This window comes from Pipra filicauda, unplaced genomic scaffold, assembly GCF_003945595.2.
Source record: "Pipra filicauda isolate LSUMZ 115617 unplaced genomic scaffold, ASM394559v2 scaffold81_size6448238_pilon, whole genome shotgun sequence".
Lineage (NCBI taxonomy): Eukaryota > Metazoa > Chordata > Aves > Passeriformes > Pipridae > Pipra > Pipra filicauda.
The window spans coordinates 2,183,796-2,205,671 of record NW_024104998.1 but is presented as its reverse complement, the minus strand read 5'-3'; the positions used below and the strand labels follow the sequence as shown (position 1 = coordinate 2,205,671).

Genomic DNA, 21,876 nt, shown 5'->3' with positions numbered 1-21,876 from the left:
TCTACTATTTGCTGTTTAAACTAGGGAGGGACCAATCCTTGTCCCACACTCCCCCAATGACATTATCACACCTAAGCTTCCCTAACTAGCTCATGGAGACAGTTGTAACTAAAACCGTGATTCATGCAAGAAAATGCTAGTGTCACCATTAATTTGAAATCTCAGTCACAAAATATTGGCTTAGTTTCCCTAAGGCCTACTGCAATTTTACATCTGTGGAATTCACTTGATACTATAGGAGTTGTTCTAATTTGGTCTAATAAAGGCAAGAGCAAAGCAAATAGCTGTTATTTTATTTCTATATGAGGAATCCACCTTTAATACAGTTCTTATTTCTTTCAGAATTGAATAGTCTGCACTCATAAATTATCCTTCAAAACCTGAGGACTTTTTTTCTGGAGTCATTTGCACTCTGTAGTGCCTTGTAAAAGCCTTCTATTCTCCCAGCTCTGCCTTTCCTGAAGTTTTCCCAGGCTGATCAATCACCAGATACTCTGCCCTGCAGGTAGCTCTTTTCAGTTCCAGTTCCACAGTGAATACAGAAAGAGGATGCTTAATAAACTCTCCTTTGTGTTACCTACAAAAAAGTCCAACTCACATTGCTGTTAAATGAAAAGCTTATCTCCCACCACAAATGTCCTTTAAGCAAATATGCAGAAACTCTCTGTATTCAAATTTTGGGATCTCATCCTGGGACTGCGGCTGTGCCACCTAAAATGTAGTTTTTATCAATAACATGCAAGGTCACAACACAGGGAACTGAGGCATCCCTTGTGCTGATTGACTTCCAGGTCCTGCAATGTAACTTTGAGCAAACTCTGGACCAAAAAATGCTTTGGCTTCTGCTCTCCCCTTTGTTTGATCTGAGAATGCTGAACCCAGGGGAGTAGCTGAGTGAAATGGTTGTTTTGCTATAAATAATTCATAACTTTCCAAACAGCTTTCTTCAAATACAAAAAGTATGTCTGTCACTGAGGGATTCCCTTTTAATTTTTAAAACCAAATTTTCAGAAATTAGAGAGAGATCAGTTAAGCAGCGGAGGGAGGGGTATTCGCTTGTCTGTTTCTGTGATGGTTGAAAAATTGTATGGGTCTTGATCTTTCTTCACACACATATCACATTGGGACAGACCTTGATCTTATTTCGCACAACTGTAACTACATAGACTTCAATGACAGCCTCTTGCTTAATTGTGTCACTGAAATGTAAGAGATGCACTGTACCGATTTGTTCATACATAACGTCTTAAGCAGCTTTTCTTCTAACACTTGTAAAAACAAATACTAGGTAAAGTACAGAAACGAAAATGAAATTCAGAACTAGGTATTCAGGAAAGCTACAATATACTGGAAAAAAAATTTAGTATAAAACAAATCTCTTTTCAACTAAAACACCAGCCCTGTCTGTTAGATACATCAAATACCTTATTCATGTAGAGCTTCCAATGAAGATGTATTAAGTCTCAATGGGAAATACCTTCAGTGAGGTTCTACAAAGTAGAAATTATCCCTGGTGTTGGTGGAGTTTTTGTTTTTTTAAAAATCAGTTTTACAGTCAACTTAGTGTTTAATTTAAGGAAAGCTACAAGCTGATAGTACAATTGATAAAACCGAATCAAATAGTTGTTCTGCTTAGTATGATGAGGGTAAATCTGAGTACTTATGAAGCTGAAATGTTGTTCCTGTTGGGGTGGAAAAAACTTAGTATTATTTTTGCCTTTGTCATTCCTGGCTTAAAGTTATGGGATGCTGCAACTCCCACTTCTATAAGACAACATTGCACAGTGTATTCCAATAGTAAGTTGATACAGCTTAGTATTTTTTGTCAATAAATCATATTACTTTTCTGAAAGCCTGAATACATACATTCAAGATGTTAGTGACTGCCTTATCTTAAATGCACTCATTCTGAAATTGACTGGCATCCTCATACCTATAAAGCACACAAAGAAATTTGATGTCTATCTAAATTCAGAAATGCATTCCTGCAAGCTTTATATATGTATTTAGTCTTTATTTTATATATTTTCCTTTTCTTTTAGTAGGTGATGGAATAAACAACACTTTCCTTTGGATGGATTATACTACATGTGAACTGCCTGTTACTCTTTCCGCAAGAATAAGAAAAGCCCTTTGCTTTCATTTGTTAAATATCAGCTTGATGGGAAAAAGCATCTGAATGGCTCACACTCACAGCAGACCATCACTTGAATGGGATCAGCACCTCTACTAAAGCATCTGAATTTAAGGATTTGGAAAAGAGGTTTTTGCAGAGATGACCCACTTACAAGCTGGACTTAGTCCAGAGACTATAGAGAAAGCCCGCCTGGAACTGAATGAAAACCCAGACATTTTGCATCAGGATATCCAGCAAGTCAGGGACATGATTATCACGAGGCCTGACATTGGGTTTTTACGTACAGATGATGCCTTCATCTTGAGATTTCTCCGAGCCAGAAAGTTTCACCAAACTGAGGCCTTCAGACTGCTGGCTCAGTACTTCCAGTACCGCCAATTAAACCTGGATATGTTCAAAAACTTCAAGGCTGACGATCCAGGAATCAAACGGGCTCTGACAGATGGGTTCCCAGGAGTACTGGAAAATCGTGACCACTGTGGCAGGAAGATTCTTCTGCTTTTTGCAGCCAACTGGGATCAGAGTAGGTAAATGTAGATAGTGTCCTTATCTTTTTACATACACTCACGCTCAACTTGTAACAGAATGTTTGTGACCATCCTTTAAGCAGCAAAGCCATTTTTGATAAAAGAGTTTGTAACCATATATCCATTTTCCTACAACTTCCATCTCATCTGATCACCTGTCATTCATCATTTTTAGGACATAAGTAGCTCATGTTTGTGGATTTTTTTGCCAAATATTTCCATTTTTTAGCCAGATAATATCTGTTTGCTATAAATACATTAATGTCTATTTTACAGTTGTTTCAGCAATATCATAAACTAGCCAATTAGGTTGACAGAAAGCAAATGTCTCAAAACATATGGAGGTTCTTTTGGTGCAGAAGAAACTGACCATATTTGTTCTGTCTTCAGACTTCCTAATGGATCTTTTTTGTTCATTTATTTGTTTGTTTCTTTGTTTCTTTGAACCCTTTCAAGAATTACAGCCTGTGCTGTGTTTCCACAAGCTGCATTGTAATTTCTACACACTCTGATTACTGTATGATGTTATTCTGATAAATGGGAGATTCATGCAAAGTGTATTTTCTGTTCAGGTCATTTCTTTAACAGAATGGTATGAACAAAGATATCTCCCAGCCATTATTACAAAATGATGTCCCTAAATGTTAATATGATAAGTCAGCTTTCACCATGTATTTGAAGTGATACAGAGAAAAGGGACTGGTCCAGGAATATCATGTTCACATTGTCCTCTTCACAAGTCCTTCCATTCCATTTTCCCTACCTTCATGGTGAGATGGAAAAGTGTAATCAGCTGTAAGGTTACCACGTGTTTTGCTGATTTTTCATAAAAGTCATGCTAAAGGAAAAAGTTCAGATTCAGGTTTTGAGTATCTGTTCTGATGAGTTCCAGGCAGGATTTTGTCTTGGCATGATCTGAAGTTTTCTGTGAAGTTGTCTTATCCTTAGGAGTCAATAGATTGGAGCTTTGAATTTACATCATAGAAATTATTAGAGAACAATACACAGATGCCTGCAATTTTTCATGTTCGTTGTTTTCTGGAAAAACCTTTTATCTGCATGTGAAAGCAGAGTTCAGAAGTGTTTCTGATTTTCATTTACATGTGAATAAATGTATAGAAAAGGACACAGAAATGTAACTTTACATAATCAAACGGATTTGGTGAAATCCTGCACTGAAGGGAGTAATAAAAGTTCTATTAACTATGAAGGGGCCAACAGTTTATCTCCCATCTTTTGGAACTGTGAGTTTTCCTTCCTTCCAACTGCAAAACTCTTCCTCTAGCAATTGGCCTGAAAAGAAAGCTGAATGCACAGGTATCTTGAATTAATAGAAAGTACCAGCTTTAGAGGACAGAAGTACTGTGGCTCTGCTGGTTGTATTAAGGGATTTAGGTATTATATAGAGCCAGCTTTGGGTTTCTGATCCCTCAACAAAATGAATCTTTGTGATTAACCTCGTACATCAAGTCCTGCACTTGGAAAGCTGAGAGTGCTGCTGTTTAAGGCTCCTGCAGTGAGATTTTTGACAGAACAATGATTCCTGTCAGATTTGGACTCAAATTTTCTGCAAGTCCTTTAATATGCATCAATGTACATGTTTGGATGTCTGTGTGTGCAAACCCAAAAGTGACCCTGCATGATCCTGAAAATATAATTTTAACCCTCAAAGAAGAAAACCCGAGGCAAATAGGGTGGGATGTACCTTCCTAAGACTCCTCAGTGAAATTAAAAATCATGTGCAAATTTTACCTCAGTTCAACCACTGAAACTCATCTCTTCTGTGGATTCAGATGACAAGAAGTGTTTTTTTCTGTGGGCTTTTGTAGCACTCAAAGTGCAACAGGGATTTTGGACAGGATTTCAGCTGTAAGTAAATGGATTTCCTCTTCCTTTTTTACTGTCTAAAGGCATCAACAAGAGGAAAGCTGTTAAGGAGAAGGAAATGGTGAGTGCAATGTTTTATGAAGCAGCACAGAAGCAGGTTACTGATCAGAAAAAACATAACTGTCACAAAAAAACTTCAAATAGGCATTGTGTACATCTTACATACATGAATCTTGGGAAACCCCTCTATAGATGTGTCTTCAGTGATGGCAAGATGTTCACAAGCTCACATTTCAGCTGTATGCTAATGCAATCAACCGGGATGTTGGCATGCAAGAGTAAGAGCTCAACTTTCCTAACTTTAATCTCATTGCCTCATGGCTGTTATTTATGATCAAATCCTAATTTATAAGGGTGATTTATAAAGAAATAATAATTTATAAGGGATCTTTTAAAATCAGCATAGATATAATCCATAAATTGATTTTCAGTCCAGACATTCTGGGATATTCATTTATGCTCCTGAGAATATGGTTGCTGTTGAGGTCACATGTCAAGAAGATAGAAGCAACCTTGAAACTATCTGTGCTTATAAATATATTGATTTTTAAAAGGAAATGTCATTATTTGTGCAATGTGACTGCTTGGACAAATCAGATTCAAGATGTTTCTAAGGTATTCCCTGTATCAAAGATAAAATTTCTATGTGAACCTTTAGAAACATTTGCAATTTTAGCCTCAAGAACACAATTGATAGATGTAACATCTCTAGAAAACTAGGTTTTAATTTCCAGTCTCAGTTTTTCCAGCTTCAACTTCCAGCTGCTGGATTGTGTTAGTTTAAATAGACCACAAAAATATGACAGCTTCCCATGTTTGTACTTTTGTGTCTTGACCACGTCATATCTAACCTACTTTTGAATTCACTGAGGATGTGGCACTGTAGGGTAAGTTACTGTCAGGCAACAAGAAGATAGTACATTAGCTTCTCTGCAGCAGAGGTTCTTGTGTTCACCTTTAACCATATGAATGTAAAACAGCTAACGCCCTTTTCCTCGAGGACAAAACAACCTTGTGTTGTCCACAAGGTTAAGAACTTGTGGGCAGCCAGCACAGCAAAGATAATGTTCTGCAAAGTAATCCACTAGCTTAATGTATGACTATTTGTTTAAGCTGCCAAAACTTAAATAGTTTTAACTTCTTTACTTGCAGAATTAGGAAGATTTTCCAGGTTGCTAATACTCTTCATCATTCTTTTCTGGACTCTTCCTGTCATTTTAGTGCAGTTGGGTGAACTGAATAAAGATTTTCACTAATAAATCGTCATGTGGTAGTACCATCTCTTCTGTTCAGTAGTTCTCTCCTTTTAGATATAAGACTTCACTCTGTTCTTAGTTCTCTATCACATTTTGAGCTCATGTTCAGCTCAAATTTGCTTTCAAGTCACTGTTTTCTGAAATATAAATGCCACTGGTAAATGTGTCATACATTATCATCCATAACGTGGGCACAGTCTAGCATGTGATTCATGCTCTTCTGCAGAGCTAAACCTGTCCTCCTCATCAGTTATATTGCAAGGGTTTTGTGTTATATGCAAAGTTTGCTGGTAAGAATTTTATTTGTGCTTCCACATAGTTAAAACACATAATGATGATTGTTTTTACCAAAACCTCCTTGATGACTGGGAAAAAAACACAAGGGATGATAGTTCTTATTGCCAAATCACTAGCTGATATCTATCATGGTGCCAAAGTTCCATTAATTTAGCATGCGCCGCATTGGTTCAATTTTGCTCTGGTTTTTAGACAGGTTTCTTAGTGTTGATGTCATCACTTTCTCTCTAGGCCCTGCACAGTATATTTTGGATCTGTTAATTAATGTTGATTACATATGATACAGAACAGAAAACTTCAGAGGTACTGAATAAATGAAAATGAGTAGATGGATAGAAAAGAGAGGCAAGTTCCATAGTGAGAGAAAGGAAAAATGTTGAGCTATATTACTGTACAATAGTACAGGGGAGGGCCATTTTTCTCTTTGATCAGAAGTCAAGGTGTGAACTCAGTGAAACCCACAAAGACTTTACTTATTAAATTTCTTACAGTTCACCTTATTTTTAAATGCAAATTGTGGAGTAACAAAGATGAGAATGTCAAACTAATTATGTAATGCATGTTTTTGATTAAATAATTTGTATCATAAAAAAATTCCAGTTTTTAAAACAAACAGGTGCACACATACAGTTTTGACGAGACATGAACCAGGATTTCACGTAAAAACCAATGTTCCATGTGCTGCATTACAAATACTCTTTCTCACACTTTGTCATTTCATCAGTCTCACCAAATCTAAGCCCTCAGTCCTCTGATGCACCTCTAGTGAAATTGAAGCTTTTAAAGAAGTCAGATAAAAGTGCCTTTTCAGCTGTTGGATTGAGGAAAGCCTTCACTAACTACCACAGCTGTTCCTACATGGGCTACTGCCTTCAAATACATGCTGCTTATATACCAAGGAGATGGAATTTGGGGTGAACAAGTAATTCAGCAGAAGGTGTTCATTAATATTCCAAGTAAAAATATTTCCTTCAAGATAGTTCAGCCAGAGTAAAATTTATTTCTATGTAGAGGTCCAGCAGAAGGACTCTATCCAATCACAATCCCCTGAAAATAGCGTCTTGGAGTAAGAGGGCAGAAGGTTGCCCATAGTCTTTTGTAGTAAAATGGTAATTAATTTCTGTCTTCATGTCTGTGCCTTAGAAGCTGTCACATAGCTCCAAAAATTCTGTAAGTCAGATGGAAAAAAACTGCTGCTTTGTTTACAACATATTATATCAAGTCAACTGCTAGCCATAAACTGTTTTTTATTAACCAAGGAATCTCAAATGCCAGATTCTTAACATTCTGTAGGAAAGTGTATTAGATAGGCTAAAGGGAAAGGAAGTACTCTGATACAGTGGTAAATCAACAGCTATAAATATTTTAAAGGATTGTGATAGAAAAAAATTATGTCTTTGCTGAGAATGCTCATAGTGGTGTAATTACAAGGATATTATCATCGCCAGATCCTGTTGGTATAAATGAATATGTCTCAAGTGCTGATTATTCCAATATATTTCAAACATAATCTCAGATGTTTAATAGAATATGAAGGAATGAACATCTGTTGAGACTGATTTATAGTCAAAGGCAAACTGTGGCAGTAACTCAGCCTCATAGCTGTTTATTATGAGAGATTACAGCTGAAGTACAGCCATCCCTAACACCAGAATGATTTTTACACATCAGGTCTTTGGGTTTGGTTGAGAAGTAATGATTTTGTGTTGGGAGGTGCTTACAGTAATGCAGATTGACATCGCGAGAAACCATTGCATTGACCAATAAGTAGCCTAGAAAATTAAAAAAAATAATTTGTATTACATTACTGAGCTATTATGAAATGGTAGCAGAATTTAGGGTAGTAGAGGAAGGCAGCATAGCATAAGCAGAATACTCATTTCAAGGAGTAACAGATGCGCAAATTAAATGTTGGACAAAGAAGAGGAAGAGGAGCTCTGTCTTGAAATACCTTAATTTGCTTGCAGGCAGTAACCTAATTCGATTAGTACCATTTGTTATGGTGGCCATATTGGGAAGGCAGTTGTAGCCCATATGAATGACAGAAGGATGACATACACAAATGAGAGTCCTGAGTAGGGCTGAGAAAGGAATCCAGCAAGAGAGAGAAAATGTCTGAAAAAGTGAAAGAAAAACAATGGCTGGGAAAGTTATGAGGTGTATGTTGAATGATGAGAGAAGCCGGACTGAAAAGAAAAAAAAAATCCATGGGAAGGGGTATGGCAATCAAACGCATATTGAGAGGGAAGAGGAGGTCACTGGATGGTGTTGGGCTGAGGGCTGAGGGCTGACAGAAGAGCTGTGAAGGACAGTGCCTCTGGGTGAGAAACACGGTTGCCAGAGCCAACCTGTGGGATAATACAGGAAAACGAAGGGCAGGCTAGAAAGTGGCTCTATGCCACCTTCCTCCTCCGGAGGAAAGAAACCAAATCCAATCTTCACTCTTTATAAATGGAAAGGACACTTGATTAAGAAAAATACAGCCACAAGCACATACACAGTAAACACATATGCACACATACACAGCCCCTGCCTTTCCTCCCAGACTGTCTTAAAAGACCCAAATTTTGCATGAGGGTTTATGTCTGGATGTCAGAAAAGAGAAACTGCATACAGTTGTGATAGCTTTTGTCCCAAAAAGAATACTCCTACATGAGTTGTATATGTTATCCTCACAGATGAGTTTTGCAAAAGAACAATATAACAGAGCTGTATTGACAGAGAAGTAGGAAGCCAAACAATATAATACCCTATTTAGTTCCTTGTCCTTCTGAACCTTGGAAACAGCTGGAAACCATGAATGAATGCTCTTATATAGCAGCTTTTTGAGGTGCAACTTCGTAGGAAGAGACCAGAATACTTTTTTGTTGGAGCACTTCCTAAATCAAGTTTTCTAAATATCTAATATTCTGATCAGTTTCTAACTTGCCAGCCTAATTAAAAGCAGCTAAGGTAAACTCAGGCATTGCATCACGAACAGACTGCAAGGAGTCAGGGAAGGAGAAAAATGTAACTCTATGGCCAGCTATTTAATAGGCTGCATATGATTTGCAGACTGGGTGATCCCACAGGAGGTACAGCAGACAGTGTGAATTTGGTCAGGATATGTATGGTGTGGGAGGTGCTCAGGTCCATGAAATATCTGGACAGCACATTGGGGTATATTCTACCCTGCCACCACAGTCGCCCTGCTTCAGGGTGCTTGTCTGACTTGGTGAGGCTGGAGGATTAAAGACACAAGGCTGGTCCTATGGTTGCACTGGTGAGACTGCCCTGACCGTGTATCTCTGGGGTGCTCTTGATGATGTGAGAAAAGAAGTGGTACAAGCACCCGTCTGTCACATGCTTCTAAAAATTTAGAGATGGACGCCAGGGGAAAGGATGGAGGAGTAAAGTCATTCTAATAAACTAGACAAAAATTTGAATTGTTAAAGGTTGTCTGTACAAGATATTTTGCCTCCTTTGCCATGGGTAAAACAATAAAACAGTTGGAACATCATAATTAGTATGCCATGAATGAAGATTTGATTCCTAAAGACAAGAAAATGGAATAACTTCTTTAAAAAAAGGAAATGTTGGATTTAAATTCTGATTGCCTTCTCACAGTTTTTATTTTTAATAAATACAGCAACCACAGAGGCAGTAAAAAGCAACTATCCCTTGTTCACAGACCATGATAATCTCAGCTCTGGAAACTTCCTGGAGGGTCCATTTGTAACAGGGACAGAGGGCAAAGCAAGCCAGTTAACCTCTTACTGGAACTATTTCCTATGTGACTGCCTATGAAAACTGCCCATTTATAATAGAAAGATAATATGCAATTATCTTTTTCTTTATAGAGAGAAGGTATCTCTTCGACTTTGCCATTGCAGAAACACAGTGGATGGTGCATGTCTGTGCATACATTAACACTTGTGGTGCCAGTTTTCTTTCACATATGCAATATAGCTCACAGCACCAGGTAATGTTATAACACTATAGGGTCAATAACAATCTATTTGAAATGTGTATATGGATTATTTATATAATATCCCATAATACATCTTTAACCAAACAAAATCAGGATTTTATTGGAATTGTAAGCTATTGGCTACCATAAAAACATACATAAGAAGAAATATTTGTTTTTCAGTGGCAAATTAGTATGTTTTCCATGTTAACCTTGCCAACCTGCTGTGTATCAAACCCTTAGTAGGGACTGGCAAGGAGGAACCTTTGGTCTGATCCACTGTGAAGTGTACTTTACAAAACACATACTCTCACATACTTTACCAAGCCCTGATGGTCTGAATTAATAAAGCAGGAAGCTCAAGACTTTTTTTTAACCTTTTTAAACCAATATACTTTTCTTCATTGTGTTCCAGTTACAAACCATTCCCATGTCTTCCTTGTTCTTTCCTACAGATAGTCCTGTGCTCCCTTCCACAAAGCCAAAATTTCAACTCCTCTGGTTTTATACCATGTCAGTAGAGGAACTGGATTCTGTTCATTCAGATATGAATGAAGTAACACAGGTGAAAGAAAGGGGTAATAAGACAAGGACACTGTTCCAGTGTGATTGGGAACATGTGCTCCCCTTGCCAAGGCCAAACAGTTCACTCTTTAATTCTTCCTGGCTGCCTGTCAGACAGATACAAGAGATGCCAGTCATGTGAATTAAATATGCGCGGATCAATCTACAGAGTATGTGTGCTGCCTACACCCCTTCAGAGTGTTAGGGTATGTGTTAGCGTGCAGAATTGCTTTTGCATAGGTATTTCTAACCAGGAAAATCCACATCACAGCGTGACAACCTTATCTAAGGCGTCTTCATCCTCTCCTATTATCTTGGACCTGTGATCCTCTAAGCTGTTCTCATTTTGTGAGGTTTCTGAATAAGTGTGCATTGCTTTACTTTCTCAGGGCTAATCCTACCTGTCTGTTGTATAGGTACAAAAGAAGAAATGTGATTTATATTGCAAGAGAAAGAGACCGCTGAAAAATCCCACTTCCAAATGCACTGCAATATTCATTTGAAAACTAAGATAAAAAAGGAGGAGGAATAAACTCTGACCTAGAGAGAGGTAGTGGGAAATCTTTCCATTTCTTAGGTTCTCGTTTACGTGTACGCCAATTCTAGCTGGCTACTGCAATTTAAATTCACTTTTACTCTGATAAAACCTTCAATTCTATTCGCATAGAAGAGCTTTGCAAGTGTGGGGGAAATGGCAACTTGTGTATGCTGTAGCTGCCACTGAGTGCCTTTTCTTTTTCCAGCATCTCGTTATTTTTCTCTGCTAAAGTGTATATACAGGTACATGTACATTCACTTTCTTTCAGAGCACATTTTATATTGCTCATCCAAAAGTAATTCAGGATCATTTGGGGATTTACTTAAAAAGACGCATATCTGATGTAGACTTCATGTTAAAAGCCAAGGAGACTTTTGAGACATCGGACATACCTGCTATTACTGGTTTATGTGTCCTGGCTGACACATTTGTCTCTGCTGGGCTTTTCTCACCTCTTGATTTGTTAAATAAGGTATTCATAGTCAATTAATGGAGAAAATACTGACTGGGCACAAAAGGATTTTGGGGTAAAGGATGGACTACAAATAGAATGATACAGTAAGGTAATACTACTGAGGAAGCAAAGACTCAGAGCTGTATTACAGGAATATTATTTGCAGGATACCAGCAGTTATTTACCTTTACTCATCTCAATTGACCTGTAATCTAATTACTAGCACAAAAGACAAGTCTGAGCTAAGTCAAGAAAAGAATAACAAAACAAGAAGTCTGGAAAATATGACAACGTAATACAAGTTGAGGATAACAAAAGGTGGAATATGAATCTTCCTATATATAAGAGTTTACCTCAACAAAAGGTGGTAGTAAAAAGTGAATGTATAGAATAAAAGCAAAATTATCCCCAATCTTAAACAAAATTAGATTTACAAATATTAGAAAATATTTTGCAATGATTAAGATACTGTTGCCTAAAAGACAGAGGAGAAAAAAGACACCAGGTCAATTTAGTATAGAGATAAGATAAGAAGAGCAGAAGCTTTAATGAGCCTCCAGGCCCCAGGAATATATACCAAGCGTGCCCTGGACACAGGTTCTATGATTTTATAATGATGTCCATCCAATCCTCCTTCGTCCACCCCCCGGTTCTGCCCTGTTCTGCTCCCCGGCACACCCCTTTAGGAATTGGGTCTGGGGAAGTTTGGGAACCCTCTTTCATCATCTTCATCTTCCTTGCAGCACGCTGAGTCCTTGGAGGCCCTCCAAAGTTCCGGGCTTGAAGGTCACTTTGCCTACATTTACATCTTCTGGAACAGGCCTTAAGGTGTTTTTCTGCAATTCCACCTTGAAAAGAAGACTGAACAGCTAACAGAATTTTGAGGGATTGATATGGGACAGGGTTTGGCATGTGTAACCATTAAGCTACTGCCATTACTTTTACTGGAAATACTGATAAGGGATATAATACGATGAGACAGTAAAAGATTGCATGTTAATTATGCTGGTAGAGAAGTCAGCGTCTTGTCAGAGGATGATGGTGACTTCAGTGTGGAAATGATACCTGAGTTATGTGCTGCTGTAGTTACTTCTACTGGAAATGCTGATACATTAAAATCTACATCCACTACATAACTACTTCTAAAATCTATAAAAATTAAAAAATCAAAAAATCAAAAAAGTCTGAGGCATCAATACAGATAAGTGAGGCATTCCACATCTGGAATGAGACTATTGCAAACACTGTTGCAAACTACTAAACAAAGCTAAGTCAACCTAATGCAAGGAAATGGAGTGGTGAGTTCTGCCAAATTAGGGGGAAAAATCACAGAGAGCTTGAAACGTGTTTTTGTGGAGTGAAACAAACTGCAGCATGTTGGGATTCATTTTGCAAAGACATGATCGTTTGTTGTTTTTCTTTGATACCACCATAATGCTTTTTTAGTAATGATTTTGTGAAGTTGAAACATTGGCTAGAATAGAGAACTATGTACTACAGTTGCTTTTAAGCAAATTAATTCTTCTGTTGCAACAAATGTGAGCTGAGATCTACAGGAGTGGACTCTCCCTGTCTAATTTTCTCCTTTCAATATAGTATAACTCGTGAGACAATAACATACAAAAAAAGAACACCCACTGTAGTACTAACAAACCCAGAAATTTTAACAAGTCATCCCATGATATGAAATTATAACTTTTATATATTAAATCTTCCAAAGGCCATATCTTCCCTGTAAGGGTGTCATCTCCAATGCCATCTCCTGAACAGTAGACTTTGCTACTTTTAAAAAACTTAAAAAATAAAATGTTTTAAAAGTTAAAAGTTTTCTGGTTTTATAAAGGCTGGGTTAGGTTTGGTTTGGGTTTTTTTATGGGAAGAAATAAATGAAAAAAATCAGGTGTTTCTCTGTAAACAAGTTTATAGCAGTGACTGCATACTACTGTTGTCCAGAAAATAAGAGGAAGTAAAAACAAGGAGTGACTTATGTGTTCAAGACTTCCACGTTTGGCTCTAATACTCAGGTTTTCCTTCTGGCATTTTTCTCAAGGCCCAATAGCTGCACTTGCAGTGGCAATGTTTGCTGATCCTTTTTCTGCCTCTATTTGGTTAACTTTTGACAAAATAGGGTCTCCCTGCTATGTGTATCTTTATTGTTCTAGCTATCTGGTTCCAGAGCTGCCTCCTCCAAATACCAGCATAGGGTCTGTTGGGACATCATTGTGCCTTGGGTTCAAAGGCACCAATTTCTTTTTCTGTCATTTTCTGAGCTTAATTCTTACATATGCTGCTCCATGAGCAATTATTAATAATTGTATTAGTAGTGCAAAGTAGTGACTTTAATTAATCAAATTTCTTCAGTAATTCTCTGTATTGACTATGTGAAAATTCTTATTAGAAGGGTGAAAAATTATTTTGAATTAATTATATTAGCTTCATAGTAAAAAGCAATGCAAACAGAAATAGAAGAGTATAAAAAATTACATTATCACTGTACAATTTCCAGTTGTTTAGAAACCTAAAATGCAAGGTTTTTCCCCAGAAGCAGTAAGCTATGAAACAATAGATGCCAGAAGGTAGAGACTAAACATCCATGCATATAAATATACTCTGTTGTACAGAGGTTAGAGTGATTTAGGAGCTTGCTGATAACTTCTGAAATAAGAAATTAATGAAACTTTTATTTCAGAATCCCTAATATTGTAATTCATATGAATTTCTGTTTTCAGCTCAACTGACTTTAATAGTTTATAAACCACTTAGATTGGTCTTTTCACCGGAAATTCCTAAGAAAAATTGATGGTCTGCCAAAATTATTACATAACATTACTATTCCAAGGTAAGGACCACACCTGCAACACTCCTCTCTACCCTGCTGGGAATTGCTGACATGTACCAAAAAATGGTACTGACTTCAGGGGAGTAAGGGATACCAGGCTGGGCTTCCTTTCTTCATTACCATGTAGTCCATACAAGGCTCCACAATACTATTTCTGCTGCCTTTGGGATCTCAAACAGTTACTTCCACACTCTTGCTGTCGGTATGTTACACAAAAATCCATACCACCACATCAAAGAAAAACCTTCATGGTGCTAGAACATGGAATTAGAAATCTTAGTTAAAAGCCAGAGTTTATTTCAGAAATTTGATGTTTCAAACACAAATAATGAAATATAAGTAAAGCATTAATTAATCACTTGCTTGTTCTTTTTTCTTTTTTTTTTCTTTTTAATGGAGAAATTATGTACCTAGTCACTGCATTCACATAAATTTAAGTTCTCAAAAATTATGAATACTTGTCTTAGAGTTTTATTATAAGCTTAATTTTTCTCTCTGTGATTATCTAAAATCATACTTTAAAAATTGATTCTAACCTTTTTTGTCCACTGACTCTGCATAGGGAGGCATTTTGAAAACAACTGTAACCCCGACAGTTTCTAATTTTCAATTTGCAGTCTACACTTTAATATTTTTGCTCCATAATTGCGTCATCTGCTTTAAGAAAGCCGGTCTAAACACTGTTATATTTCTAAATGAGCTGAGCCAGTCACATTAATTTGTTCATGTTGCTGCTTTGGAAGAATTTCAGGGGAGTCAATCCAGGCTTAGATCTTTTCCCTTTGTCCTTCAGTTCTCTCAAAAATTCTAATCTGCAACTTGAAGGCCAAAAAAACCCCAAAAAACCCCAACCGATTCCAAATGACTATTTTTGTCAAAGAAATCTTGCACGTCCTGGGAATGTGCAAATGTCTAGAATGGTTCCTGGGAAAGCTTACTTCCTCACCTGCAGAGCTTCAGATGGCTGTAGCCATCTCAGGATCTGAACATTTCTCTCCTTCCTCTTACCCAACCAATTCTGCTTAAGTGGTAGTAAAATACACAGAAAAAGATTTTTATCTTCCTTTAGGCTTTAGGTTTACTCCATTGCTGCCATCCACTCAAATATACACTTAGTAAAAGGCTAGTAACACCATGTAGTATAATGCTGATGATAGCTGGTTTCTGTATTCAGTAATTACTCTTCAAAAGGAGCCATTGCCTCACTCACTGGAGCTATTACAGTAGTTGTCATTCATGCTGTCTATAGATTTAAATTCCTAAGGTTTCTACTATAATGCGGTATGGTTCAAACTGATATAATCCGTACGTAACTTTCATTTTCTACTAGCTACTTATAAAATTCATTCAGTTATCAGTTTTTTGTTGACTGACATACTGGGAAGTCATGTGTCCATGGGTCTCCCAAAGCAACTTCTGTCAGCTGTTGTTCACATGAGAGACAGATCTGGAGATATGAGTAAGAAGACATACCTTTTTTTAATTTCATTGGTAACATTTGACCAGACTCGCTCATTGTTCAATGGATCACAATCTAGTTTTATCTTGTTAAAGATTCTGTAAAATCTGGAGACTTCTACAGATATGAGTTCTACAGATATAGCTCATTTACACTTTCAGTGGATTTCTGGGGGGAAAAAATAAATCTGCTTTCTTGGGGGGACTGTGTATTGCTATTCATTCCTCACTTTCTTCAATGAAATTGCATGAAATATGATCCACTCAAAAGTGGCTAGGGTGAAAACTGCTTATTTTTCTTGATGTTCATGTATAAGGTTTTCAGAGTAACCTCGAAGTGGTTTCTTTGTGGCTGGCAGCACCATGATTTGATACACTTTTAACAGCCTTTACTTCATAAATCTACAGAGTTTCAATTTTTTTTCTGGTCCTTCTTTCCTGCTCGATTGAATCATCGAAGCAAATTTGCTTCATCATTTTTTCTGAACACACATGCAGGTTATTTTTTCTAGACTGTTGTCTTATGAATCTTCATTGCATCTCTTTTGAGTACCCCAAAGATTATTTCTACATCAATAATATAAAATTCTTCCATCTTGTCAACTATATCCAAGTTGCCTATTGTTCCAGTGGGAAACCTCTTTGATATATAATCCTTGACACATTTTTTCATTTGCTTATAAGAAATGATTAGAGTATTTTCCTGTCTGAATTTATGGGCCCTGAAGGGCTCCAACTAAAAAAATTTATAAACCATTTTGTGATTGACATCACTTCTGTACATATTTTTAATGTCTGCTACTTTTCTTGCCCATATTTAAGTACAGACATAAGTACAGGTATATGCTCTTTGCCTGATTTAACAGCCAGTTTAGATGTTTACTAAGGTATACTTGCATTTCTATTTTTGCCACTTCTTGTCATGTTTTGGTAACCTTTTACTGAAGATCTCTGAAGAGATTCAGCTTTGATTGTTTACCTTGGATGATGACATCCCACATGGCTTCATCAGTCCACTCTTCTCTTTGAGGAAAACCCTAATATGCCCTCCACTAGACAGGCATAGGGACCATTGAGCCTCTTCAGGCTTTTTCGTAACATCATCATTTTTGTATCCTCCTCTACATTATTATAATTAAACCACAATTTTTCAAAGCTTTCTGGATTGATGACTGCTACACGAGTAACCAGGTGCTGTTTAAATATCATCAAGTAATAATATGACTTCTGTCATTCTGAACACAGATCTCTCAGAATATATGCATTGGTGAGCAGTTATTTGATTTTAACTTTGTTGTTTGATTTAGCCATCATTTGGATCTGCTGTAAAAATGACTGTTTGCAAGCAAAGGGACAATTAGATAATTTGTGGGAATTCTTTAGAGTAAAATATGTAAATATGACATTTAGTTACCTAAAAAAAATCTTCCTGTGAACTTTGTATTTTAAGAAAAGTTAATAAATATACAGCCGAACAGCCTTGCACATAAAAGGGCTCCTGATACTTTAGGCAGAGAGTAGGATTTGTGACAAAATTATGTTATTATAATCCCCAGTAGTAATTTTCTTTTGGCAGATACAGGTGAGGTAAACAGTGGTGTGACCAAAAGTAAATGGAAAATTGTGTAGGTTAGTGAGGATTAGCAAAAATTGTGGAAAACTCTAGAATGACCTAGAAGAGCAGCATTATTGTGCAAAGAAGTCTAAGAACATGTTTGATTTTAATACATGACCACATCTTGTATGCAGATCATTTATCCTTTCTTAACTCTGTGCACTTTCATCTGGATTTTCAATTACTTTTAACCTTTTAAGAAAAAATCAGGTCATTATGGACAGCACAATTAAGAAGTGTACTTATTGTGCAGTGGTGGTCAGAAAAGTTAATTGTTAGGCTGCATTAGGAATGAGATGGAGAATAAATAGGAAAAGATAACATATTATTTTATGTATGATGACATTCCAAACTCACCTTGAATAAGAAATTCACTTTACACTGTATTATTTCAAAAAGAAGAGGATGTAAAAAATATGACTGTCTGATAAAAAAAAAGAAGAGCAATGAAAGGAATTCATTAGTGTTACGAACAAGTGAAGTGATTACTTCAGGAGAGAACAAAAAGTCCAGGGCTATTTCAAATGGAAAGATGTTGAAGGTGCAGTGGAGATATAGCAAGAGGAAACATAGTGGAATCACATAGAGAAAACATGATACCAGGGAGACTGACATGGTGGTACCATTTGTACTTTCTAATAACAAAGCAAAAGAGCTGTATAATTGCTTTCAGTGATTAAACAGTAGCATCATAATGTTCAAAGGAAAATCTTCCCCTTTCTGTAATGAAAAATTAACTCGTGCAATGCAGTGGTGCAAGAAATTGAGCAAATAGCTTAGCGTGATGCAAGGATGGATTGCAGTGCCAAGAGGGAATAAGAAAAAGCTATGCAATCAGACAGAATAAAGTAAACAACAGAATTCATCAATCTTAATGCTTCTAACTATAGCCGTTCATGTACAAGCTATCCATTTTCCTCATTATTACTACAGCTGTGCTTTGAAGGAACAGTATCACAACACTGGCGAGATCACCATAGGAGATTACAATGTACCTCTTAAACAGTACCCTGAGCTGTGACAGTCTGTTCCCACGTGTCATCTCCTAAATTTCAAACAGTGGAGACCACTAACCTGAAACTACCAGAGACTCCCTGACTGTGCTCATGCTGGAATGAACTGTTTGCCAATCTTCCCCGAGCTACTCACAAGGGACATTGCATTTGGGACTAGTGAGGCAAATTATGGCAGTGTCTTTGTCAAACTGATTTATTGATTGCACTTAGGGGTTGTAGCGTAGGTCGTTTAATAGTTTCCACAATATCTTAACACAGTGACTGTGATTGTCACTTACTCCTTCTCAGTAGAGAAATTTGCACAGTGTGCAAGCATGAGGAGTTTGCTCTGGGTAGTAAAAAAGTGAGAAAACCAGCCGTGTGTATCTCAGAAATACTTAACTCCTGAAGGAACAAAACAAAACCACAGCAAGAGGAATAGCCCTATTGCATCTGAGATTGAATTCCAGCCTTTTGTCTCAGCAACAGGCTGCTAAGCAGAGATCTACACTGCTCCTGGGAGGTCAACCAAAACATTAGCCTGATGTCTGGGGTGTCACTGATCTTGTGCTGTGATGGCTTGCAATCAGTTGCCTTCTCCATTTGGGATCAAGTTTCTGAGGGCTCTGGAATTTTTTTTGAACTCTCAGGACTGAAAAAATTTTATGCTTTATCTTGGACTGATCCCCTGCTAGATGGTATGACACTTCTGTGAGCTGAGGCAAAGGGAAGAACAGATGCCACCTTCTCCTTCCCCTGTGTAGGTCTGTGGTGGAAGTTGGTCTAAGGGTGTGAAAAGTCCCAGCACCTGCATATCCCTTCCCAAGCACAGGGGCTGCAAAGGTCCCTGACAGCAAAATTACACATAAGAAAGGGTCCTTGCTCAGTCACATTAACATCAGGGAAAAAGTATTCATTTAGTAAGGGTGCCCACAATATGAATGAGTGTGTGTAGGAGGAGATTTGTAACACAGGCTTGACTGTGGAGTGTGTAATTCGTGGGCTATTGGTTGCTATGGAGTTCAATTGAAGTGGAAAGGGACAGCAAAATAAACCCTCATAATACTTTTATATGGAAGAACCTTCTTCAGGAACATAACAAGGAGAAAATTTTTATATCTTTTAGATAGTCATTGAGAGGCAATTTTTGCACAATAAAAGAAAACTGATGCAGTTTTTTTCTTCAGGTTTGTACATTCCCCCTTCACTGGAAATGACAGAGGTTTCCAGCTCATTCCAAGCAGGAATTCAAAGCCAGACAGATATCTGTGTGTGGATAGCCTTTTGTTCAGTTTTAAACTAAGCCATGCATTTCTAACGTCAAATACAGTTCAGGTCTCAATCTATGCTATTCTTTGTATCCAATGCATTATTGGACTAAGTACTTCTCAAGAAAAAAATCAGTGCACTTATCTATCCAGTCTGTTGTCCTGGATGTAAAGTTGCTTGTGAATTTTATTTATAGAATGACACAGATGCTGTGGGGAAAAACTTGCTATCTTTTCATTACAAAACAGGAGAGATGCCTGTTTGAAGCTGACTTACTGGAACAACTAAAGATAGCTACTCTGGATGTGATAGAAGAATAATTTGGAGCTCTGACATTAACTTAATGTAACCCATGTTTTACTTAGAAGAAGTTTTTTCTGCATTTATTTTGGTTTGACAGAGAAATAAAAAAAAATATGTGATTTAACTTGGGCATGACAAAGAAGGGGTTGGTACCCTACAAAATAAGAAAAAGTCCTTGTATTATTGTGCAATAATTTTTCCAGTTTACATGCTGGTGAATTTTTAATATTTTTTGCAGATAACAAGTTTAAATGACTTTGAATTTTTCTATGAAGGAAGTGACACATAGCAGGTCAAAATACTTTTTGTGAGTATTTTCTATGACTGCAACCCATTTCCTCTGTGAATTGCAGACAAGCCTTGCTAGTTTCTGCACATATATGCTCTATTCAGACCTCAGGCAGATGAGACAAACAAGCCTTTTTCAGCACATGAGTCATCTGTGAGCTCCTCTGTTCAACTGTTCATCCTCTCCAGTGCAGGATTAGTCAAGTGTGTCACCATGTTTATTCATGATTCTTCATTTTGAACTTACTCTTACTGGTTATTCTTTAGCCAAGGGCTGCCCTGCATTTTGTATGGTTCATATGAGGGTCCTTTCCTCACCAGAAGGTCATGAGATGTGAAGATCAGGTCTTAGAGAGGTTACAATTTCCCTGTGATACCAAAGAGTCAGGGTAGTTACTCATGATCATAAGTTTGAATCAAGACATGAATCCCCAAGGACTGTATGTTAGTAATTTCCAGTACTTATTTCAGCAGAGGTGAGGTTTAATCTTCTGAAATAAATGCATGCATTAAAAAACCCAAATGTTTTTCCAAAAACACATTAATGGAAGTTGGGACTTTCTTTTGTTCAAAAACCAGTGCTGACTGGATTCCAAGGGTTTTTCCATGAATAGCATACCTTGGTTGTGTGTGGGAACAAGTAGAAATATTTCTTCCTGGGTTCTCCCTCCTCCACCTGCATTGATCTGCTGTGTTGCTCGTGTCTCTCTTTCTAAGCTTTTCATAGAATAACAGAATCATTTAGGTTTGGGAAAAGCCTTTAAGATCATCGAGTCCAACGATTAACCAAGCACTGTCAAGTGCACCACTAAATCATGTCCCTAAGCGCCACATCTACACATCTTTACAGGCCTTTAGGGAAAGTGACCCAACCACTTCTCTGTGAAGCCTTTTCCAGTGCTTGGCAACCCTTTCAGTGAGAAGATTTTTCATAATATCTAATCTAAAGCTCCCCTGGAACAAATTAAGGCCATTTCCTCTTGTTCTATCACTTGTGACATGGGAGAAGAGACTGACTCCTACCTTGCCACAACATTCTTTCAGGCAGGTTGTAGAGAACAATAAGGTCTTACCTGAACCTCCTTCACTCCAGGCTAAACATGCCCAGCTCCCTCAGCCATTCCCCACAAGACTTGTGCTCCAGCCCCTTCATCAGCTCTGTTCCCTTTCTCTGGACATGCTCCAGCACCTTAACGTCCTTCTTGTAGTGAGGGGCCAAAACTGAATGCAGAACTCAAAATGCAACCAGCTTCTTGAGCCCTGATTAGCTCAAATAATTTTGGGCAACCTGAAGATGTTTTTCTGGTCTTTCTTTCTGCTTCCTCTTCTGTGCTTTACTCACAGTAGGAATCCTCCTTGCAGGGCAGTGTCAGCTCTCCCCACTTAGAAACTACGTGTGCATTTTTGATCTCTGTTGGTGATTCTTTGTGTGGGAAGGGAACAAAGCGAGATGTGGTCTCTTACCTGATTTGTATCTATGCCATGTTTGCAGTTCACTAA

General features: G+C 37.5%; 1 protein-coding gene across 4 annotated transcripts in view; it reads left to right on the top strand.

Annotated features, from left to right (window-relative positions):
* The window catches only part of CLVS1 (clavesin 1), a 100,057-nt gene that overhangs the window by 8,235 nt on the left and 69,946 nt on the right, over positions 1-21,876 (top strand). For 2 of the 4 annotated variants that reach the window (XM_027741684.2, XM_027741685.2), the window contains one exon: positions 2,043-2,664. In XM_027741684.2, coding sequence (XP_027597485.1) covers positions 2,276-2,664 — 389 coding nt within the window. In that variant the 5' untranslated portion in view covers positions 2,043-2,275. Of the gene's footprint in view, positions 1-342; positions 506-2,042; positions 2,665-21,876 lie in introns of all 4 variants that reach the window. The other 2 variants (XM_039390400.1, XM_027741686.2) reach the window with 2 other exon arrangements.